We start from the raw sequence: 25,763 nt of genomic DNA on the forward strand, positions 1-25,763 counted from the left end.
CAAAAAAGTTCATGTAAGTCTTGTTGCATATTTTCAGCTGTCTTGCATATATTTAAAATGTTTTAGTAAAATTAAATGTTTAATTACTATGCACAGTTATATTGATGCATATAAATGAAAATTGTCCTTTGTTGCGTTTATGCTGAGAAATAGTGTGGAAAAAATGATTGTAACTAGATTATTACTGTTTTCGCTCTTAGATTAAACATTCTGAATCCACCTGGCAACAATGGCGGTTTAATTACTCCGACAAAAAAACCCAAAAACAATTATATTGAGATATTCAGTGTTGAAGATTTCAAACTCCATATCGAGACATGTATTGAACTGAATCAAAAGGATGAAAAATAATGATGCATATATATATATATATATATATATATATATATATATATATATATATATATTTGAGTTTTTTGCTATATCGCCCAGCCCTTGTTGCTAGGTAACCTCCAGCTGTCAGCTAGGCTTTATAAGGACCTCACTATCTCTGCAGTTGCCTTGGTAACTCGCTATACTGCTGTTTTTGCCTAAGTTGCCTAGGTTACCATCTGTCCCTACACTCAATGCCGGTTTACCTAGTTTACCTCATTTTAAAGAGGGACCCCCGGCCTACATCAGGGTAGGTGGGATACTATAACAACATGGGCCATATTGTTATACTACTCCACCCACCTTAAAGCAGATCCCTTGGGTGTAGCGATGCCGTAGCCTTTAGAGTCAAGGTTCCCTCCGACCTTCATGGTATCACAGGGCTTGCGCTGCTCGATGTACTCATTCATAGTGGACTCCAGAAGGTAAGCATATTTGCCTTTGGACTTTCGGACACGCAAAACACCTTCCACTGTGTTTTTAACAAACACAGAAGGCTCCGCACTCTTCATGTACTGCCACATCTTGTCAAAAAGAGCAATCTTAGATCTCTGCGTAAAGAGAAAAAGGAAGACAGAGACAAAGATATAGAGAAAAACAAAAGAAGAGGTTTAGAATCTGGATAGTGAGGAAATGATGATTATTTTGACAGGAAAAAGACAGAAGGAGGTGGAATTGTATGAACATTCTCCTATTAGATCCAAGAATGAAGAATGAATTGCACCTGGTAAAAGTGCTGTTTATTTCAATAAAAGAATTATGCAGATCAGGCAACTGAGCAGAAATGCCCACAAAATACATGCGGAGCACAATTTGCAAGGCACAATCCGATCTTCTGGGCCGATTCTGAGCTTTGTATCGCGGCAGATGCTGCAGCCACTCTGCCAGGACTGTACAGCATCCCTTCACTACTGTGATCCAGACACCTGAATCATCTCTTTAACATGTCGAAAATGTGTTTGACTACATGGAACGGACACTGAAAATGTACGCAATCATAATAAAATTCAGTTTACCGCCTGCTTTACTTTATTTATGAATAAAGTGCAATCAATAATAGGAATATAATTTACATATAAGAGGCGTGTTTGTGTGAAAAGGAATGACAATGACTTAATTTAAATACGCAGCACTTTTTCAGCTCTGATTTTGCCTGCTTGAATAAGATTCAGGTTTTTGCACTGAAATACAAATATGAAAATATGATTTTTTTTTTATTCAACTTTATTGTCATTGTGCAGAGTACAGGTACAGAGCCAATGAAATGCAGTTGTTTTCACATATCCCAGCTAAGCTGGGGTCAGAGCGCAGGGTCAACCATGAAACAGTGCCCCTGGAGCAGATAGGGTCAAGGGCCTTGCTCAAGGGCCCAACAGTGGTATCTTGACGGTGCTGAGGCTTGCACCCCCGACTTTTCGGTCAGGAACCCAGAGCCTTAATCGCTGAGCTACCACTGGCCCAAATTGATTGCCATGATTGACATGCATTGATTATTGGGGTAGTAGTAATTATATCTTGTATCTGGGATTATTAAAAGACACTGATTGGAATATCTGGCAAAATACAACATAACTGGGCACATTAGCAAGCCTGTAATGATATATTACACTCTTAAATTAAAAATAAAGACAAACCGTTCACATTATGTTGAAACAGTAAAAAAAATAAAATAATAATAATATTGATCCCAAACCATAAATGTATCATATATTAATCATAATCATATTAATTTAGTCATATTAATTACATAATCATTACTCACATTAATGATATAGGAAAAACTTTTGAGTTCTGTATTCCTGGTTTAAAAATAAACTATTGTTGTTTTTCTGTGTTGCTTTAACACTGAGTGTTCACCAAAGTCTTTCTAGCAAGTCAGTTCACTGTCGGCCATCTTTGGAATATTCTCGGGAGGGTATTTCCAGTCATGCCAATGCAGCTCCTATCTACTTGAATGGGAGGTCACTGAAATCTCTAAAATGATTGATCAATATTACGATCAAAGAACATATTTCAAATCAGCAATAAAATTTGATAGCATTGGAATCATAAATCTAATTCTATGCTAAAGCACACAAATTTCCCTGCTTGTATAGCTAATACGCGTTAGCGAGTTGATTGACAGGCAATGTCTGTATCTAAAAGGTGATTATTTTTTTTTACATATAAGGCGGGACTTCCTTTCTACATCCGTTGACCGCACTAGAGCTCCTTGGTTGGGTGTTCCAATTTCTCCCATTCATTTAAATAGAAGTAGCTCGTCTCTGCTAAAGAGTCTCTGGTGTTCACTGAGTTTTAACACTGTGCCAACTAACCCCACAACCACTGCATAATTGCACAACATCACTTTAATAATTAATTACATAAAGTCAGTATATATTTGGTGACACTGAAGGTTTTTAGAACTTAAGAACTTATAGCTGCACTTAGTTGTGGTAGCTTAATGTTTTTTTTCCTCCAGAGATATTAAAAAAAGAATGAAAAATGTGACAACCAACCCCAACTTGGTCTAACCTACTTGTCTCGCATTCTACAGATTTTTGTCCAATCAAATGTTCTCTTGAATGAGAATGTCCATCCCCCTAGCAACCTGCAACTATCAACCCTAAAAGTCCCATAGAATCACCCCAACAATGTCCAGCTCCAGCATCTCACCCTAAAGAACTCTTTGGTGGAGCCTGCATCCAGTGTTCCATAGGCAATCTCTGTCTGTTTGGCCAGGTCTTCAGCACTTTCAATAGGTGACACCATCCTCTCAACAGTGAGGAAAGCAGCCAGGTTTGCCGTGTAGGAGGAGATAATGATGAGGGTGAAAAACCACCACACACCACCAACTATGCGGCCAGACAAGGACCTACACACAGCAAACAAAGTCAGCCACACACAAGCTCACACCAACAGAAACAGTATTTAGGAACTCAAGCTCAAAAGAAATAAAAACAGTAAATAAAGAAAGAACATTATTAGTCATGTTGTAAACCCCTTCACTTTGGAGAGAATGGGGAATATGCAGCCGAAACACGGTACCACTCCAAGAGGGCAGGAAACGGCGACTTTGTGCACCTTACTGTTCCCAACCGAGTGAGTACATGTTCACAGAAGAAATGTCCAACCGAAGTTTAAATCTCAATTTCCATCAAACATTTCTAATCCTGTGTTAGCTCTCTCTTCTTCCCCATGGAACACTAAAGTGCAACTAGATTATTTCCATGGATATCTATTTGAAGCAAGAGCTGCAGGAGTGTGAACATAAACAAACCACGGATATTTTAGGAAAACCGTTGATGCACAAAGCCGAAAACACACCCCACACGCTAGCATTAGCAGCCACTGCATGCACCAACCTTGGCGAAATATCGCATCCCTGCTGCATAAAAGCACCCAGAGAAAACCAGAGACTATTAAAGATGCCAAACTCATTCGTAGATTCGCTAGGCCCCAGTTGCCCATCCTCAAACTCTTCAGTGTGCCACTCGTAAGGACTGAAGCGGCTAACAAGAAAGAGCACAACACTAACTCCAATATAGGCAAATACAATGCACATCCAGATCTCGTAGGCCAACGGGTCCAGGAAGGAGAAGACACCCGGCTTGGATTTCTGCGGTTTCTTGATCATAATGGATATTCCCAGACTCATGAAAGGTTTAGAGAAGTCAATCACCTCCTCTCTGACCAGAGTTATGGTTAGAGGAGCTACAGCAATGTCTGCTTTCTGTCAAAAATGAAAAGAAAATGAATTAAGTGAGTGAGAAACTAACACACAAATATAAAATATGTTAGTCAGTGTGAGTTTTCTGTTCCAATTTTTGCAATTTTTTTTTATATGTCTTCTAGTTTCAGGCCCTGCTGAAAAGACTAGCGTAGACCAGCATAAAGTTCTCTGGACTAGACTGAGTTTTGCTGGTTTGGGGTTGGTCTAGCTGTTGACCAAGCATGGCCATGCTACAGTATTTGGCCAGCATGATCTTTCTGGTGAAGCTAGTAGACGGAAGTGGTCTTGTAGGATAAGCTAGTGAATAGAATTGCAGTATTGATCTTGTGGTCTTGAGACCTCATTGAGTAAACAAAGCTTTGGTACTGGTCCAGGTCTCATTAATTGGTGTGTTGGTCTGGGTCTCAGAACTTAGTCGTGGTCTGGATCAAGTTCACAAGACCCCAGTCTGACTTCCAATGTACTCAGTTTGGGGTGGTATCTTCACAATTATCAAGATTTTGCAACAATTCTGTGGCTCTGAAAAGCTACTATGCCACTGTACAAAGTGACTCTGCGTCTGAAATAATAGGCAGAATTTTTTTATATACAATTTAATTTGTCTTTTTCACTGGATTAAAATGGACAGCCTTGTTCTTGCACCAGTAAGTCTTGGTCTGGGCCTTGAGGTGTCCAGTCTGGGATTAGATATAGGCTTTAGAGGACCTGGTATTGCTCTGGGATTTAGGGGGGTGTGGTATAGGTCTACATTTCAGGGAGTCTGGTATTGGTCTGGGTTTTAGGGGGTCTATTATTTCTCTGGGCTTCTGGAACCTGGTGTCAATATTTGATTGCTTGTTTCTGTAGTTTTTACACTGCTCCTTACGGAGACCGGAACCAGAAAACAGTACAGAGGTGTCAAGGTGCCGCTCAGTGGTTGGTCAGGAAAACTGTGGATTGGTCTGGGTTTTAGTGGGTCTGGTATTGCTCTGGGCTTCAGTGAGTATGATATTGGTCTGGGTTTTAGGGGTCTAGTATTGCTCTGGGTTTCAGGGAGCCTGTAATGGTATGGGTTTTAGAGGGGCCAGTGTTGCTCTGTATTTTAGGGGGTCTGGTATTGCTCTGGGTTTCAGGGAGTCTGGTATTGGTCTGCGTTTTAGGGGGTCTGGTGTTGTTCTGGATTTTAAGTGGTCTGGTATTGCTGTGGCTTTTAGGAGGTCTGGAATTGCTCTGGGTTTTAAGGGGTCAGGTATTGCTCCAGGTTTTAGGGGGTTTGGTATTGGTCTGGGTCGTTAAGGGTCAGGTCTTGACTCCATCTCTGCTAGTAAAGAACCATATTTTTGCTGGTTAAAATGGTAAACTAAGGCACTCTTGCTGAGCAGGGCAGTTGTCTGTTGTTAAGCAATCTAGAGGAAGCAATCCAGCACACCAAAATCACATTTAAAATATATGTTGGTTATAAGCTATGCTGTTTTTTTCAGCAAAGGTTTCCTGTGTTTCTTGGAGCTGGTTTTTAGTGTTTCTCCACAGTTCCCTCGTGTGTGAGTGTGTAGATGTGTGTATGTGTGTACTCAGCTTCTCACCCCATACACCAGTTCCCCAACCATGCCATTCCAGATCTTGGTCTCAGCATCTCGTGCGCCATATTTTCCATCTGCCACAATCCTCAGCTGGTACTTAAACAGACAATGTTTTGCTATCTCAGCGGCCAGGTCCACGCAGTATCCCTCATAACGATCATTATCGGTGAATAACTCAGCATTCTTTTTCAGCATTACATACGGTGCTTCCTACAAAAAAATGCATGCACAGTGCATGGAAATATAGCCTCATACATTGAAATATATAACTTTAAAACAAAGTATAAAATCACTTACCAAGATTGTTGTCACAACAACCGTTTTGTTCTCTATTCCCATAGTGTCATTGGGAAAAAGGTCAGATTTTGTGACTGCCATTTTGTCCACCTCATTCCAGTAACCAATCTGAGCCAATTAACACATTCATGAAATAGAAAGTGCACTTTTGAATAGAACACAAAACACAAATGATGAAATGTTTTGAAATTTTGTTCCCCGTGTGTCACTTACTAGACGTTGTGTCGATTGAAGTGACACTAGGCGCTTCTTTCGGGAGCCACAGTTACTTCTGAATTTGAGAAAAGGCCAATTAGAAATTGGCAACAGAATTTGCATGTCCCTCCCCCAGACATATGGGTATAAAAGGAGGGAATCGTGCATCTGTTAGTTAGATTTCTTTCTTCGGAGCCGAGCGGTTGTGTGATCAGTGAGCTGAATTCACTACTGTTCACTCACCTCTGCAAGAATCTTTGCTGTTGGATCTTACGGCGCGTTACATGGCATCGTTGTGGTCAGGGCTTTCCTTTCTAAAAGGAAACACCACTCCAGCCATCCCCTGTGTTGCACCTTCTTCCCACGGGATTGAAGTCAACCCGGTTGATGATGGAGGCGATTTGGGGAATTCAGAAGGCGCGGTATCGCCGGGTACATCCGCACGAACCACCCGCCCCCCCGGCATGCTCGATTGCTTCTGTCCGGGGCCGACGTGAGACCGGCTTGCCTCACGGCCAGTCTGAGCTCTCCTTCGGACCCCTTTGGGTCTGCCCGCCCAGTCTGAGACTGATGCGCAGATGTCTGATATGCTTGCCCGGGCCACCGTGAGTGTTGGGTTGGACTGGAACCCTCAGTCCTCCCCTCAACCCTCACGGCTAGATGACTGGTTCCTCGGGTCGGGAACTTCTTCGAGGACCCAGAAGTCTCCCAAGCGTTCCTGAGACGGGTGACCCAAGGAACGAGAGGTCCACCCAGGAGCTGGTGAACCACTCCATCCCCCAGTGGAGGGCCGGGTGGAGAATCTTTCTTTTCATTATTTTCTCGACCCACATTTTCACATACCCACATACCCTTTACCTCCACGACCGCGACTGCATCGCGCACAGAACCCCGGCCGGCCGGTTTTGACGAATCCAGAGAATGCCCCCAGAGGACCTCCTCCTCAGTCACCAACGCGGTCGCTGTGTTTGTAGAGCACCTCCCTCATCAGGCAGGACCTACCACCGCACCACTTCCATGTGTGGCTTGTAAGCCCATGTGACGTATTTGCCACATGTTTGACCTCCCCAGCCTGGGCAGGTTGTGGTCTCCAAGGGGTCTTTTCCCCCTGAAAGAATAGGATTGGAAACGAACACCTTCCCCAATTTTATAGCATTAGATGGCCCCAGCCGCATCTAACACTCTATGAGAGAGAACATAGAGAGAAAAAAGCCACGGCTGGTGTGGCCTGCTACCATGCTTGCCCCCCCGTCTAGGTCCCTGAAAGAGATGTTGTGTCCCCCTGGCCACGAAACTGTATCAACCGCTGTAACGGCCGAAGCTTATTCTCGGCTCCTCACTACAAAACCTAACTAACAGATGCAGGATTCCCTCCTTTTATACCCGTATGTCCAGGGGAGGGACATGCAAATTCTGTTCACCAATTTCTCATTGCCCTTTTCTCAAATTCAGAGATAACCGTGGCTCCCAAAAGAAGCCCCTAGTGTTACTTCAATCAACACAACGTCTCGTTCCCTCCATCAGGGAACGGGGGTTCCAACAGTAATCTAGACGTTTGACCTAAAGGCTTATGACTGACATTTTTGTTTTGTAAACAAATAGAAATTGTATTTTAGTATGAATTTTTATAAACACCTTTACAATAAGATTCCATTTGTTAACATTAGTTAACAGCATTAGTTAACATAAAATAACAATGAACAATACTTATTATGCATTTCATCTTAGTTCAGTTTAATTTCAATACGTACTAAAACATTTTTTAAATGAAAAGTTGTAATATTAGTTAAAGGGGTCATGACTTGAGGAATTAAATTTTCCTTGATCTTTTGACATTGAAGAGTTCATTGTAGTTTAAAAACATACTGTAAGTTTCAGAACTCAAAACTTCCCCTTCACTGCAAAAAGATGCATTGGTTGAAACCAAACTGCCAAAATGACTTATTGTCTATTTCCTCCACATTGTGATGTCACACTGTAGTAGACATTTGCATCTGACCACCTCAACAATAACACATTGTGGCGTGGGGACGTGGTCATGTGCCGGTCTGCGAGCGAGTGAGAGAGCGGTAAGGCTTGTCACCTGGTCCATAATTAACCCTAACACCTGTCTCTTGTTATAGTGATGCGGAGGGAGAGATAAAAGGCATGCCGAGTGCCCAAAGAGAGGGAGAGAGAGTAAACAAGAAAGCACAACAGCTACGAAAGAGAGAGTGCTTTTCCATTTATTTGTAAAGCTTCACGCGTATCGACGGTTACCATCGATTGTGTGTGTGTGAAACTGAAAATGTAATAAAAAACCCTAACCTTGAACTTGCTTCACTGTCTGCTGAATCCTCCATTGCCCCGAACAAAGAGCTTTTTACACACATCAATGCCTACTTTACCTTTAATCACCTCCATAGCCCTGTCGAGTAGCAGTGAGCAGGGAGATGGCAAGGAGAGAGCAGAGAGCCAATCATAACAACGTATGTTTACTGTCAAGTCTTAAAGGAGAAGCAGCACCAAAACAGAGCGTTTCTGACAGAGGGTCAAAATACTGCTTGTCCAGATACTCAGGAGACATTTCACCCCACACTTCCTGTAGTACTTGCCATAGATGCGGCTGTCTTTTCGGGCAATTCTAACGCACCTTACAGTCTAGCTGATCCCACAAAAGCTCAATGGGGTTTAGATCCATAACACTCTTTCCCAATTATTTGTTGTCCAATGTCTGTGTTTCTTTGCCCTCTCAAACCTTTTCTTTTTGATTTTCTGTTTCAAAAGTGGCTTTTTCTTTGCAATTCTTTCCATAAGGCCTGCACCCCCGAGTCTTCTCTTTACTGTTGTACATGAAACTGGTGTTGAGCGGGTAGAATTCAATGAAGCTGTCAGCTGAGGACATGTGAGGGGTCTATTTCTCTAACTAGAGACTCTGATGTACTTATCCTATTGTTTAGTTGTACATCTGGCCTTCCACATCTCTTTCTGTCCTTGTTACAGTCAGTTGTCTTTGTCTTTGAAGACTGTAGTTACACCTTTGTATGAAATCTTCAGATTATGGCAATTTCAAGTATTGTATATCCTTCATTCCTCAAAACAATGATTGACTGACGAGTTTCTAGAGAAAGATGTTTCTTTTTTGCCATTTTTGACCTAATATTGACCTTAAGACATGCCAGTCTATTGCATACTGTGGCAACTCAAAAACAAACACAAAGTTAAGCTTCATTTAACAAACCAAATAGCTTTCAACTGTGTTTGATATAATGGCAAGCTATTTTCTAGTACTAAATTAGCAATTTAGCATGATTACTCAAGGATAAGGTGTTGGAGTGATGGCCGCTGACTAGATTTGAAAAATGACTTTTTTTAAATAGTGCTGTTTTTTACATCAGTAATGTCCTGACTAGCAAGCAAGCAAGCAACTTTATTTATATAGCACATTTTTAAACAACAGACGTTGCCCCAAAGTGCTTTACAAAATAATAACATGAAAGTCATACAACAAAAAACAGACATACCTTATTCAAAAGCTAAAGAAAATAAATACGTTTTTAAATAAGACTTAAAAGTTGTAATCGATGGAGCTGATCTCACATGGAATGGGAGACTATTCCAAAGTTTCGGACCTACCACGGAAAAAGCATGATCTCCTTTTGATTTTAAATTACAACGAGGTACCTTTAAAAGTCGTTGATCGGAGGACCTGAGAACTCTAAAAGGAGAGTAAGGAACTATAAGATCTCTGATGTACTGCGGGGCAAGGCCTGACAATGCCCTGTAAACAAACAAGAGAATTTTAAAATCAATCCTAAATTTGACCGGAAGCCAATGTAGGGATTGCAGTTCCGGAGTAATATGTTCTCTCTTTCGCACCCCCGTTAAAAGCCTTGCCGCTGCATTCTGCACTAACTGTAGGCGGACAAGCAGAGTCTGGGGGAGACCGATATATAAAGATTTGCAGTAGTCAAGCTTAGATGAAATAAAAGAATGAACTACAATTTCTAAATCCTCACTAGATAAAAAATGCTTTACTTTAGCAATTGATCTCAGGTTAAAAAAGCTTCCTTTGACAACAGCACCAATCTGTTTCTTAAAGTTAAGTGATGAGTCCATGATTACCCCTAAACTCTTTACATGATTCTCAGTCTTTAGGGATAAAGAACCCAAATGATCAGGAAAGCAAGATAAGACGGGAGAGCCTACAATCAAAACCTCAGTTTTACTCTCATTCAATTGGAGAAAGCTGCTGGATAACCAAAGTTTAATGTCACTGTAACATTCCTGTACTTTGTCCAACGAACAGGTGTTATCTAGCCTCACAGGAAAATAAAATTGGAGATCGTCTGCATAGCAATGATATGAAATGCTATACTTTCGAAAAACACTGCTTAAAGGAAGCATGTAGAGCAAAAACAGCAACGGTCCCAAAATCGACCCCTGAGGGACACCACAAACTAAAGGGGCCAATGTGGAAGAGAAGTCTCCCAGATTCACAGCAACTGTCCTGCCTTTTAAATATGAAGCAAACCACTGAAGAGCTATACCCTGCACACCAACCCAACACTCCAGACGACTGAGAAGAATTTCATGATCTATTGTATCGAAGGCAGCGCTCAGATCCAATAAAACCAGAACAACATGTGATCCAGAATCCAACGATAATAATACATCATTAGTGACCTTGAGCAGTGCCGATTCTGTACTATGACAGGTCCTAAAGCCTGACTGGAATATATCTAAAATATTATAAGTATCCAGATATGAATATAACTGTGAATAGACCACTTTCTCTAAAATTTTCGAAATAAAAGACAATTTAGAAATTGGCCTATAATAATACTTCGTGATCAGTTGAATGCCACTTTGGTGAATTAAAGTACCAATATCCTTTCGAAACAACAAAATCTGTACATTATTCCAATCTTTTGGCTGCCAGTGTACCTCAAGGAACATATTAAAATAGTAAAAAATAAGGCATTTCATGACCCCTTTAATGCACCATGAACTATGAACTAACAATGAACAATTGTGTTTTATTAACAATCATTAACAAAGATTAATAATTGCTGTAAAAAATGTATTTACTGTATACAGTATATATACAGTATATATAACAGTCCAAACTTCTGACTCTGAATGTAGGTGCTAGGGTACTCAAGTTCATGTTAAATGCAGTTTTAGTTTCAGACTGTGTTACCTTCACAGGGCCACTGTTCTTCAGCTCCATCACATTGACTGTGTAATTCACCCTTCTGCCATACTGATCGAACTGAATATTTCCAGTCAATCCATCCACACGCACCTGAGCAGACAAATGTACACACATACATGCCAAAACACACCAAGAAAATGCTTTTAAGTTATCAAACACAGATATTAAGTATTCATAACGTATTTGCATAGCAGACCTGTTTGAGAGCACGCTCTATCTCCACCCCCTGGGCCCACGGCACCGCAGGATTGGCCAGGCAGTCTCCGTTGTTGCCACGGCGACTAATGTCAATTCTTTGTTTATGCAGGAAGCGGAATGCCTCTGTCATTACTTGCACAGCATCATATGTGAGAGCAGAAGTATACTGCAAGGAAGAGGAAATATACACACCCCCAAAAATATAATCCAACATTCATCTATCATAAGTGGACACATTTTAGCCAGCAAATTCATTAATATATTTTAAGAAACTAGCTTTATGATCATAAAAATATCACTGCCTTCCATGTCAGTCAGCTTACGCCAAAGGTTTCTCATTGAAAGCAATAGGCACACAGATGCTGTCGGCTGCATTTTTATTGCAGCAGTAATTTAAATATTTGTACTCACCCTGATTCTGCTGTCTGCTCCAGGGTACTCCTTCTCCTCCAGTGCCTCCCAACGCTGGTCAAATTTAGCAACAAGCGGATCTTCAAAATCCACAATCTGAAATCCAGACACATTCGCTCCCCCATACTGAATCTTGGACAAATCTCCATCCACAAAGCCCTAAAACACACACACACACACGCACACACACACACACACACACACACACACACACACACACACACACACACACACACACACACCTTTAAAAATAACATAAATCATGTCACACTAACACAGTCTCAACGGGCTGATGCGACACATTTCCAATTTGTCTGTCCACACTGAATACAAAAATACTACACGATGCAGCATCAAAAGAGTCGATTAGAACATATTTGATGTTCAATTTACAGTTATGTGAAGTGGGATTTTAGACCATTGAGATTTCATGGCAGGTGGGGCTACCCTGTACCACAGAAATAAAACCCAAGCAATTGACAAAATGTCATGTCACTGTTATGGCTGGTTAGTATAAAAACTCAAATTTGACTACATTTACATTACATTTACAGAACGAAATAGATTTGATCAAGTCTGGTAAGGTCAGGGTTGCAAACAAAAATGTAAACTCTCTTTTTTCCCCTCACACGCTCACAACACACACATACGTGTGTCTTATTTATTAGAAAATGCATTAAGAAGAACATTAATGCATAAATGTTATAGAAGGACAAAGAAATGTAAGTGCAGTGTAGTTCTAGCTGGAAGACTAGCAGCTGTACATCATCGCACCATTAGCTAGGTAACTCCTAGCCAATCACATGTAATCCATTGCTTTATAAGTCTGCTTATTGCGGTTTCATTGTGCAACACAGCAACCTCCACCACCCCATCACCACCAGGAGTCCTGTCCTGCACGGGGTTACGCTTCTCCTGATAGAAAGACTCTTCTGGCTCTTCAAAACTACTGACATCATTTATTTACTCATGTCATTGCAAACCAGTAAAACTTTCTTGATTTTTTTCATAAGGAGATTGATCTGTCCATACGACTATTGCACTATATTCTAAGTCTATTGAAGCTATATGATAGCACATTCCATATGGAGCAGAATTAAAAACCTTGTCCTCTGCTGTAGCTCTCAAATCACATTTACGCTTAACTATATTCAAACTTTGCACAAACACTTATGAGATATGCAAAAACAGCTTATTTGTTTTTAGCAAATTATGACTAAAATGCCATTCTGAACCTCAAACAAAGCAAGTATGGCAGAAGACTTAAAATATAGTGCACAAGTCATATGGACTTCTTTGTCCATTTGGGAGCTTGACAGCCCAACTATATGCTTTTAGTGTGTAAAAATAACAGCATGGACATCCTTAAAAAAAAAAATCCCCTTTTGTGTTCAACGGGACAAAGAAAATTAAACCGGTTTCACCATTTTAATTGTTGGGTGAACTATCCCTTTATTAGACAGCAGTAAAAATGCATACAATGAAAACTTACGAAATTAGCAATGATGTAATGATATCCTTTCACATGTCGACCAATTGTTATGACCTGCAGAGAAGGCAAGAAAAAAATTATTTCAAATGAGCAATTTAATTTAAATGTAATATGCAGTACAACACACTCTAAATTAGGAGGTCTTCACGGGGTCTCTACCCTAACCCGAGGACCCAAGACCCGACCCGGGACCCTTACGGGTTCGGATACACGTTTTTTATGGTCAGCCGGGTCTGCGTAAGCTCCCATTCTATTGCTGCGGGTCCCGGGTCTGTTTGACATTATCGGAGTCGATCCGAGAAGACCCGGCCGTGATCAGACATTGCTGATGATGATGGTGCTGTATGTGTGTTGTGACTTGCAACATTGTAAAATTAGGATGAGAAAGTATGGGCCAGGAAATAAGGTGAAAAACGGAGCGGAGACACAATGAGCTGAGTGTTGTCAGAGGCAGAGAGGAGTTAAGGCACATGATAGCAAATTAGCAATGCTAACGTTAGCAGCCGTGGCAATGAACGAGCAATCGTTATTATAGTTCAAAAGGGCAAACAGTCGAAGTTATCTTATGCGAGATACAAAAAACAATTACAACAAATACAAGTCGCGTTTGTCATCCGTCACCATGACATCAAGTGGACTTTTGAAGATGAAATAATGAGTGGATTAGCTATGCTGTTTCAATCAGCAAGAGAGGAAACACAGAAAACCTGGATGTATTTTACCAACTTTCGTTGCAAGGAGGATGGATAATATGGTTCACGGCCAGGCAAAGAGGAGAAGGCTACTAACGTTACATTAGGTAAGACAAAGTTTTATTTTCACAAATTGTAAATTAACTTGTTAGTAGCAATCAGCTGTGAAATCGGTGTTGATCGGGTCTGTGACTCCCGGCCGGGTCCGGGTCCCAACTTTAAAATAATAGACAGGTCCGGTTCGGGTCTGGGTCCGGCATTTCTCGGTTCTGCAAGGGTATGGGTCCAAGCTTTCAAATAATAGATGGGTCCAGTTTGGGTACGGGAGGTACATTTCCGGGTCTCTTCGAGTTCGGCCATGAATTTTTGGGCCCGTGAAGACCTCAACTCTAAATGCATTCTTAACCTTTCATGTGTGTGCCTTAATAAGTGTGTGAGTGGGCACATGTTTTAGCATGCAACTCACCTGCTCCATAATGTCCTTGACTTTATCCTGTTCACAGTCTAGGATGACTCTCCTCTCTTTCTTGTTTTCGAGGTCCTGAAAGAGGGAGCGATATGCCTCGTCTTTCCACTCATCCTTCAGGTTTCCAACGTTAATGGCTGTTACCTGCCACTTCTTCTCTGATGCTGTGTCCAGCATTGCCTGCAGGATAGACAAGCCTACAGAGAGGGAGAGGGAGAATGAGAATGAGAGAGATGTATGTGACTGCCTTACATCAATGTCACCATAAAAACGCTCATAAATTTGGCTTCCGCCATTTTGCTAACTGCAACCACACACTCGCTCCAAAGCCTGCCCTCTAAAGACATTTTTTTACATAATGTTTTTGAGTCATTATTTCATAAGACTGGAAAAACATGTTTACATTTAGTTGAATTAAAAATGCTAAATAACCATTTCATTTTCAAGATGATAACTGGGTGACACGCACATGCAAGTGATGAGGTCATATGACATCTTGTAGCATAAACTGCCTTTAAAGCTGCACTGTGTAAATGCCATTATTGATTGACTACATAAACAATCAGTGTTCAATACAATGTTCTTACCATACCGTGATTAACTACAGTAAGCCTATACAAATTATTAGCATTTTGAGCTGTCAGGCTCGATTTGGCATGAAATCACTGGCTTATGACGTACATCCTTGCATCATTACGTCATGTCCATGAACATAGGAAAGAAGTGCTGGCTGTCTTGTTCCCATGTAAACAGTGGATGGCGGTAATGTTTTAGTTTGCGAGTAGACGTTAAAAAGAAGAAAGAAACGACAGTTCAGTCACACTCACACTGTTCCAGACAGCTTTGCAACAATCTGGGTGGATGTTTATCTGTTATCCATTTGGCGAAGTTGGGATATGTTGTCTGGTAGGGTTGTTGAAGCTTATATTGCTAGTCATGCTTGTATGAATCAAACACTACTCGTGTGTTAATCGATGGCGATGCATGCATGTATGCAAGGGTGTAGCCAGAAAATGTATTTTGGGTGGGCCTCAATAAATATGGTTGGCCCAAGTTGTCGGCCAATTATTATTCAACACATTTTTCTCAACAAGCGAGAAGCGGCAGTTTGTAAACGGATCAGTTCCGTGATATTCAGTGGGTCACCAACTTTTATTTTATTTCTATGGTATTATATACAGGAAACAGGATGGGGAAAAGTGGGATAAAAGGCAGAATCGAATCTGGGTCGTCTGAAAGAAAAAAGCACATCTAAACCATCGTTACACCCTATGCAACAGCAGCAAGACAAGGGTTCAGTTTGTCTAATAATATCTAATAATAATAAACATATTATCATAATAAAATAATCATAATAATAATAAAAGTAATTTTTTTACTACCATCTGAGTAATTCAAGTTTAAAGTACAGGTTACATAATGTGTTTATGAGCCGCGTCAGCAGGGGGCAGCTCGCCTCAAAAACCCCACAAGTAGCTCGCCACAGAACAAGAGGCAGGATGTGTTGACAGCTGGATATTCTGAAATTCTGTTTATTATTTAACTTTGTATTATTTATACTGAATAATGTCTCAAGCGAAAATATATATATCTGATTAATTTGATTAATTAATTGGCATGACATGTAAATAATGTGATAAAAAATTTAACACTTGACAGCCTTAATTAATTTACATAAAGCAAACAGTTTAGGGTGAGTCATTAGATTAACATTCTTGAAAATATCTTTTTTTAACTGAAATTGAAATAATTTCGCAAAATTATTAACTTTTCATTGCTTTCTGATATCTTTACTGTTGGTGTGTGCCAACACATGTCTTTCAACATCACTCGACTCGGGTATCATCTAGAATTCTGAGTTTCCCACTGATAAATGCAACTTTGATGGTAATTCATGTGTTTGAAACTCACAAAATGAAATTTCCTTCTCCACTTGAAGTGCACAATACTACTGTTTGAAACTGTTATCATGGGGTTTCCTATAGTATGCAGTTTACTAGAGATGCTCCGATCGATCGCATAAACCGATCGCTCATGCCGCAAAAGACATGTGGATCCTTTAAGACTTCAGCAGCACTGTTATTACTGGCATCACGGAGTGCGAGGAATACTGGCATAATGTTGTAAGACAAAAAACTTAGCAGTGTGGCACCTCCTGGTGGATGGCAGCGGGCTCCTCCGCCTCCTGGTGGACGGCAGCGGGCTCCTCCGCCTCCTGGTGGACGGCAGCGGGCTCCTCCGCCTCCTGGCTGAACACATCGGTAGCCTGCTGACGAACCGCTCCAGTACCACCAGATTGTGTATCCTCCGAGTTGCGTTCTTCAGCCAGCAGCATGGTCGCCAGGTCCAAAGTCCAAAGTTTTGGCACCACTGTGGCAAAAAGGTCTCTTGCTTATCGGAACGGAGGAGGCGGGAACCAGGTGAAGAATTACAAAGACTTTTAATCAGACACAACACAAAAACTGCTTTTCAGCACAACCAAACATTGACGCACACACAGAGCTCCGCGTGCATCTCTCTCTCTCTAACTGGCTTCTCCGGCTCCTCCTTATCCCCCTCCCTGAATGGGGAAACTCAGCACCAGGTGTCCATCCTTATGGCCTGGCCACATCTCATCACAAGCAGTTAAGAACGATGCAGTGGGAGAGGTATGGCGAATATGAAATGTTTGTGTACAGTAGGCTACTGTTAATGTGGCATTTCACACGCGACAAGGCAAAGGGAAAACAGCGCGAGCTGTGAAACAGTCCTTATTATCGTTCATGGCGGCAGCTTCTCAATCTCCACCGGTCAAAGGCATCTCAGTAACACCGCGAGTTACAAGATGTAGTGTAATTCAAATAACTTTATTAAATACAGTATATCCCCATTAAATGGCATTAACATTAGTCGCACCTGTACAGTAGAGTCCAGAAACATGCAATCTTTGCACTAAGCTTCATTTATAGGGCTATCTAATTTAATATAGAGAATATTGTGTTAGCCTATACTTGTTTGAAAAAAGCTTTTTTTAATAACTTTTTTAAACTTTTTTTGTCAGCAAAAACTAGGCAAAGTAAAATTACTGGGACAAGGATAATTCAATTAATAGTGACAGTGTGCAGAAAGCTTACATATAGCCATTTATGACGGAGATCCTGATAAAAGGTGAAATGATCCGCTTCTCTGTTGTTAAGGAAAATGTGTTTAAAACAAATTGGGGCAAAACATAGCCCATCCATTTACATTATATTGAGGCCCACCCAAAATGTATTTCCTGGCACCCAATTACACCCAAAGATCTCGACCTCAGGAGTATATTTATTTCCCTAGAAAACCCCTGGGGACACTTTATTTCAGCATTCTCTCTTTTGGTCATTTGTTCTTTCATACTTTCATTCTCTTTAAGCTCTCATCCTTCGCCCATCCCACCCCCCACCCTCGGTTGATTTCATATCTAGGTCTTGGTGGAGAGATCTATTTCTCCACCTTGAACCAAATATGAAGCACAATCCAGTCCACTGACGCTAACCCCTTCCCCTTTCGTTCATAAATCTAAAGGTGCCCTTCACAAATGTAAAGGTGCCCTTTTAAGGGGAGGTGCCTTTAAGAGTGCAGAGATTTAAGCAGAGGTGTCTTTACTACGGCACCCCCTCCCCCCCAACAACTATTGATGGTAGCCGTCTCTTCACACTCTCGCCCTATTTCCTATTCGCCCCTGCCCCTACTAAGGTCTGTGCACTTCACTGCTCCAGTCAATAGTGAAAGCATTCTAAAAGCAATTCAGACAACATAGTCACATGTGACGAGGAGGAGGGTGGGGCTGGATCGTGAGTCTGCATGGCCGGCCCCAAACGGGCTAATCAGCTGAGAATAGGGATAAGGCCAAGCCGGATGCGGCAGTTCTGGAGAGACAGAGCCACACTCAGTTGCCATGTGTATATTTTGTGTCCTTTTGTTTCATTAAATATTACTTTGACTGTTCAGCTGGCAGTCCTCCTTGCCCATTTGAACCTTGTTACATTGGTGCCAAAACCCAGGTAGGAGCTGTCGTGGAGTCCTCGCCACTGCCGTTCGGCCAAAGGAGCAGCCGCGGCCATCCACCGGGGTACGGAGTCGCCGCTGCCAGGCGCGGTGGAGCCGCTGCCAGGGGCGGAGGGGCTCGCTACCAGCCGGCAGAATGTGGAGGGGTGTTCCATCATTTTTTTTTCTCTCTCTCCTCTTTCTCTCTCACTGTCGCTCCGCCTTGCCCTTTCTCCCTCCTCTTGTCTCCCTCCCAGGTCTCGAAAGGCAGGGACAGCCTGCCGGCAAGAGGGGGTGTACATCATTCCGGGGGTTCCCTGGCTTGAGGCAATCGAGGAAGGAGTGTGACGAGGAGGAGGGCGGAGCCGGGCCGTGAGTCCGCATGGCCCGCTCAATCGGGCTAATCATCCCAGGAGAGGGATAAGGCCTCGGATGATTAGCCCGATTGGGGCCAGCCGTGCGGACTCACAGCCTGGCCCCGCCCTCCTCCTCGTCACATCACATTAACAGCAGTTCTGAGACCAAAAATAGTGGCTAAGTGCTCATGGAATACAACAACACAATAGACAGTTACACCATGTCCATGTAAATCTCACTTATTTTCCTAAGCAGCTACATCTGCGAAAGGCAAGAAGACATTTTGTTGGTCGCTTGGTTTCTATTTTTGTGGTTCTACCCTCCGTGAAACCTCAATTGTCAAAAATACTGCTCCACATAACAGTACATTAATAATTAAACATATTCTGATTGGCTCTGATTGATTGTGTTATGTGACGCAGCAGTTTCGCATTAAGTGTGGACAAATTGCTTATTGCTGAAAACTTGGTTAGTGTTATTAATCTCACAGGGTACAGGTTTTAGCACTAAATGCACTTAATACTAAAAAGGCTTAATAAAGTTTTAAAGGTGCAATAAATATTATTTTTGTTCACTGACACAAATGTGTGTCCAGCACCATGTAGACTAATATAACTAGTGACTTTCTCATGTGTGTACTGTACATCATTTTAAACATACCGTATTCATGTGTCTCAATGGCAGACCAAGGTGTGATTACATAGTTAAAACAGGTACACATAAAGCATACAGATGGAGAGAGAGAGAGAGAGAGAGAGATAGAGAGAGAGGGAGACAGTGAATGTGCTTACAGTATCTGTAAGCACTCCCAACCCACATGTGCTTTCTCAAAGAGGCATTTTAGCACAAAGTAATAGGGCAATCGAATGAATTCTCTAGTGTATGCGTGTAAGCTGTGTGTGCTGTGTGTGTGTAGGCAGCACTCAAAAAGCCTTGCCTGAAGAAAAAAAAAGATAAAGAGTGCATACATTTTTCAAGAGAGAGAGAGAGTTTTTACCTCTATCACTGTCATACAGGTAGGCAAACTTCTCCCACTTGTAATATTCCACCAGGCTGATGAGAGGCCCTTTGATATCAGGCCTCATCTGCAGGACAAACTGGTTGAATCCGTCAGCTGGGAAACTGGGCGTGATGAAGGACACGTGCAGCGTTTCACAGAATGACGTGATGGTGTTCACTGATTTCTTATCGTAGAAGCCAAAGATGGCATACACTCCCCTGGAAAACTGGGAGCAAACTAAAAAAAAAAGAAAGAAAAAGATATCAATACAACGTATTCCAGGGGCAAGGCCATATAAAGGCCCACAAGTGTGCTTGTGAAGTTTGTTGAGGCATGTTGCCAACTATCGATGCGGCTCGTATAAACAGATGTACTGCAAGCTTGAACGGACCCTTTGCAATTCTCTACTTTCATTCATTTAAAATGGCTTGTCTTTTCTAAAAAATATAATGCAGAAAACACAACAATACGCAATAAAAAACGACTGTATTACAGCAATCAGAATTTGGGGTAAAAGTCACCATGCAATAAAAATGGCAAGACTACATTTTCTATATGCAAAACATAATATCTTCTCTTTTTCATTTGGTTTTGTAGTGAACGTGGATTTTGATAGGTTTCATCAGTTTAATTCACCTTCAGTATATAATTCATAATACGTAATACACTGATACCACACACCTAAATTCAGCCTGCTCTTTATAGCACAATACATTTACTACATACTTATTATACAATAAGTATGTAGAAGTATGTCCACATCATGCAGACACACTGACAAACGGCATCTCCTATTAGACATTTTGCATCGGCTGAATTAATCTTCACTGCATTACTGCCTATACAGCTAAAAACAACTTGCTTCAAAATTTGCTTTTCACGCCCCTCCATGGAGATTACACACAGAAAATTTGCCAGCAGTCATATCACCCTGCAGCTCTACACTGGATACCCACTGGAGATAAGCAGGGCTGAGCCTGGCTAGTACATGGATGGGAGACCTCCTGGGGAAAACTAAGTTTGCATCTAGAAGAGGTGTTAGTGAGGCCAGCAGGGTGTGCGGTCTATGTTGATCCTACTGCCCCAGATTAGTGATGGATACACTATACTGTAAAGAGCACTGTCCTTCAGATGAGATGTTAAAGGTGCAATATGTAAAATTGTTCATGTAAATTTTCCTTTTTTTTTGCCAATGTGTGAACGGCTTGTAACGCAACGTAAAAAATTAGCCCTTCTCTGACTTTCTAGGTTGCCTATTAAAGCCCGTAGGCTGATTTTCATGCGAAGGGAGCGGGTCGGTTTTGCTGGGAAAATCCAAAGGATGTGACGTTTATGCGCTCCCGAGAGCCTTGCCTCAGACAGTAGCATCTCTTACGCTATTCAACAGCGACAACAAACTGCAACGCTAGATAATGTTGTCTTAGAGATGGCTCCCAGAACAACATCGACTCCTACACAAACTCAGAGTAAGCCAAAAAAAAAACACAAAATTTGTCAACTGAATCTCGTCTAGCTAAGTGGGAATGTGATCGTGGTCGAGTAAAAACTAGAGTGAACAATGGCACTCACACGTGCATATACACCCAACAACATTCACCGCTTTGGCCACTGGAGGTGTAACCGGTCCTACTCGACCCGCTCCAAGCGGGATTTGAACCGGGATCTCCAGCATGGGAGGCGGGCACATTAACAAGGAGGCTAACGGCTACAACCTCTAGCATCAGGTACTAGTGCGCCTCTTCAGACCAGGGGAGTGAGGTTTAAACACTCTGCACAGCACGTACCAGCTGGCTACTGTTACAGGGGTAGTATTTCCAATTTCGGTAAGCACAGGCCGATTTTAGCTAAAGAAAATTCAACCTATTATTTTCGTTTTCACTGTGAGAACAGTCTGAAGCATATTCAAACTGGTTCATGTTCCATTACAAGACCCACAAGACTCAATACCGTTTAAGAATTAGATTATCAGTCATTGAAAAAGCCATGTTGATTAACCACAAATCTGAATATCCGCCCCTATCAATGTCTATGGTGGTTATATGGCCCAGCGAATAACAACTTAAATTTCAATCTGTTCCTCACACAAAGCTTGAAATACAGCGCACAAGTCATATTAATTTTTTTATGGTGTTCGACTGCCCCAATTAGGGATGCCGTGATAATACAGTACGTTTTCAGTATTAACAGTGATTAAAAATGTCAGGGTTAATTTCAATGTAAATTTAATGTAGGATGCGTACCTTTATGCTATATTTGATTTCTGTCTGCGTGTTTTCCATCAGTCATCTTTCATTCAAATGCTCCCAAACAGACGTTTAAGTAGACATTTTTCAGTGGATATGAGTCTGGTAGTTCGATTTCCTCTGTCATGTTTTGTAGTTTGTGTGTAAGCCTCAGTGTCACATGAATTAAAAGTTCACGTTCAGTCCACAACACCTGGCCAAGCACCACGCGGACCCGTCCGTAACCATAGTAACAGCTGCTCTAAGAGCAAAAGAGATACATGGCTAACAAATATTTTATATTTTATTTATATATTATATAAAAGGAGTGGTGGTGGTGTAGTGGGATACAGCACATAACTGTTAATCAGAAGGTTGCCGGTTCGATCCCAACGGCCACCACCATTGTGTCCTTGAGCAAGGCACTTAACTCCAGGTTGCTCCGGGGGAATTGTCCCTGTAATAAGGGCTCTGTAAGTCGCTTTGGATAAAAGCGTCTGCCAAATGCATAAATGTAAATATAAATAAAAATGTTTAATGTGTGCATAAAACATTTCACAGTTTTTAACCATAGATTCTAAAATGGGACAGGATGTTCCACTAGTCATCCAGCATCCAACTAGTAACCTTAATATTTTTATCTGTGGCACTTTTAAAGGATGAATTGAGAGATGCAACTTTTTGGAATGTTAAGCGTTCTGACAGTGCGAGGTGCATTTGCATGTACTTACTATAACCTCTTAAATCATCCTCATTATTTAAAGAATTGCTTGCTTGAGTACAAATCCTCTGCATTCAACAATAAATATCAATTTTAATCATTGTATATTTATGGAGTCTTTTGCCAATTCTTTATGTTGGGGTGTCTGACAGACAACGGATCGCTTTAATAAACATTTCAAACATGTTGCAGAAGTAAAAACTGTTGAATGCTGTGAACTACATGTTGTGCACCCAGAATAGTCTTACAGTTATGCACTCTCCAAGCACTCCGGTTGCATTGAAGCGCATCATTTTGCAAATAAGCATTGTTGTGCCCTACATTGGAGCGTCTCTTATTATCTACCTCTGATTAATTTGTGTATTTATCAGTTTTCCTATTGTATGGTTACATTTAGAGCCCAAATATCCCTAAGAAATGCATCTACACACATGTTCAAGTGTGATATGATATAACTTTTTTGCCTCAGCGCTGTTGCATATAAAGAACATTTGCAAATAAATTTGACAGTAATCTAACCATTAAAATCTCACACCGTGGCATCACCGTGCCTTAACTTGTAGCTCCTGTTCACACATAGTGATCTGCAGACAGTGTGCATCCAGAAAGCTAAATATGAGATTAATATGAGCGTGAGATCCAGCTGCTGCTGTCTCTGAGCTGGCACTGCCACACATCAGGGCTTATGGGATATGCCTGTGTGTGAATAGGGCCACACACATGCACTGGGGATTCATTTGTGTGTCAATTGCTCTAGCTATCTAAATGAGTTGTCAGTACAGAAGGGACTTTCAGTAAGGGAAGTCGTATGCCATGTGCTCATACAGTGAATCATAGCCAGAAAACAACGTTCCAATGCAAATTCTTTCAGAATAATCAAAGTGATGATAAAAAATTAGGGCTGCCAATTTAACATGTTAATTAAGAGAAAGTATTAATTATTATTATTTATTATACGATTGCAATTAGTGTATAAACAAAACTTGGCATGTCTTAAAATGACACGTTTGACACACCGGCATCTTAAAATGTGGCACGCATTACACAAGAAATTGAAAAAAGAAAAGAAAAATGCACCAAAGACATCCGCCTGACTCATGTGTACAGTCCAACAATAAAAAGACTGGCGTAGACTGTGTGATCCAGTGTGTGACTTCTAAATGGTCTCGATTGCAAATGTATTTCGATTGATTGTAGGCTAGTGATAGTTTTATGTTAAATGGTATGGAAATAAATCAAACTCTTCTAAAGCCATTTTTTTTTTTATTCATTGCTTTACTGGTCTGCCACTATAATGTATGACTTTGAATTATCTATTGATCGATGCAATTATTTGTGATTAATTAATCAGCAAACCAAGAAAATTTGAATTATTTGACTAATTATGCCAACAAAAGTATGAAAGACATATATTCTCCATGAGAATAGAAGGCACTCTGGTATATCTGATCTGAAGCCTCAGTTCACAAATCCAGTCGAGACTTGTCTGGCCTTGCAGAAAAATGAACATAAAGAACATTTTTGTTATTGTACTTTTGAATTTCCAGATTAACGAAAAGTGGAAAACTAACAACTCTTATTAACATACACATTAAAGTCAATTGAAAAGACAGCCCATCCATAAATCGGTGGTAATCAGAAGTTACATTTACAAGTAGTTTTAATGGTTTTTATGAATTTGAACATTGCATTACATTTAATAAGAGAGAGATATGCACCTTTATTGCATTTGCATTGAATTTGATACTGGGCATTATCATATCACTCTACCCCTGTCATTTACAGTGCATCCGGAAAGTATTCTCAGCACTTCACTTTTTCCACATTTTGTTATGTTACAGCCTTATTCCAAAATTGATTAAATTCATTATTTTCCTCAAAATTCTACAAGCAATACCCCATAATGCCAACATGAAAGACGTTTGTTTGAAATCTTTGCAAATGTATTAATAAATTACATGTACATAAGTATTCACAGCCTTTGCTCAATACTTTGTTGAAGCACCTTTGGCACCAATTACAGTCTCAAGTCTTTTTGAGTGTGATGCTACAAGCTTGGCACACCTATTTTTGGGCAGTTTCTCCCATTCTTCTTTGCAGGACCTCTCAAGCTCCATCAGGTTGGATGGGGAGAGTTGGTGCACAGCCATTTTCAGATCTCTCCATAGATTTTCAATCGGGTTCAAGTCTGGGCTATGGCTGGGCCACTCAAAGACATTCACAGAGTTGTCCCGTAGCCACTCCTTTGTTATCTTGGCTGTGTGCTTAGGGTAATTGTCCTGTTGGAAGATGAACCTTCACCCCAGTCTGAGGTCCAGAGCGCTCTGGAGCAGGTTTTCATCAAGGATATCTCTGTACATTCCCTCGATCCTGACTAGTCTCCCAGTTCCTGCTGCTGAAAAACATCCCCACAGCATGATGCTGCCACCACCATGCTTCACTGTAGGGATGGTATTGGCCAGGTGATGAGCAGTGCTTGGTTTCCTCCAACATGATACTTGCCATTCAGGCCAAAGAGTTCAATATTTGTTTCTTCAGATTCTCATGGTCTGAGAGTTCTTCAGGTGCCTTTTGGCGGGCTGTCATGCGCCTTTTACTGAGGAGTGGTTTCCGTCTGGCCACTCTACCATGCAGACCTGATTGGTGGAGTGCTGCAGAGATGGTTGTTCTTCTGGAAGGTTCTCCTCCCTCCACAGAGAAACACTGGAGCTCTGTCAGAGTGACCATCAGGTTCTTGGTCACCTTCCTGACTAAGGCCCTTCTCCCCCAATCGCTCAGTTTGGCCGGGCGACCAGCTCTAGGGTCGATGGAGGCCACTGTGCTCATTGGGACATTAAATGCTGCATACATTTTTCTGTACCCTTCCCCAG

The 25,763-nt window shown here is 41.3% G+C and overlaps 1 protein-coding gene across 4 annotated transcripts in view; it reads right to left on the minus strand.

Moving 5' to 3' along the window:
- Positions 1 to 25,763, minus strand: part of LOC127651516 (glutamate receptor 2-like) — a 40,886-nt gene that overhangs the window by 8,786 nt on the left and 6,337 nt on the right. For all 4 annotated transcript variants that reach the window (XM_052137388.1, XM_052137385.1, XM_052137387.1 and 1 more), the window contains exons 3-13: positions 19,948 to 20,187; positions 14,592 to 14,788; positions 13,434 to 13,487; positions 11,942 to 12,100; positions 11,529 to 11,696; positions 11,318 to 11,422; positions 5,941 to 6,048; positions 5,647 to 5,853; positions 3,717 to 4,084; positions 3,028 to 3,226; positions 676 to 923 (exon numbers count right to left, since the gene is read on the minus strand). In XM_052137388.1, coding sequence (XP_051993348.1) covers positions 676 to 923; positions 3,028 to 3,226; positions 3,717 to 4,084; positions 5,647 to 5,853; positions 5,941 to 6,048; positions 11,318 to 11,422; positions 11,529 to 11,696; positions 11,942 to 12,100; positions 13,434 to 13,487; positions 14,592 to 14,788; positions 19,948 to 20,187 — 2,053 coding nt within the window. The remainder of the gene's footprint in view (positions 1 to 675; positions 924 to 3,027; positions 3,227 to 3,716; positions 4,085 to 5,646; positions 5,854 to 5,940; positions 6,049 to 11,317; positions 11,423 to 11,528; positions 11,697 to 11,941; positions 12,101 to 13,433; positions 13,488 to 14,591; positions 14,789 to 19,947; positions 20,188 to 25,763) is intronic.

Source organism: Xyrauchen texanus, chromosome 11, assembly GCF_025860055.1.
Source record: "Xyrauchen texanus isolate HMW12.3.18 chromosome 11, RBS_HiC_50CHRs, whole genome shotgun sequence".
Lineage (NCBI taxonomy): Eukaryota > Metazoa > Chordata > Actinopteri > Cypriniformes > Catostomidae > Xyrauchen > Xyrauchen texanus.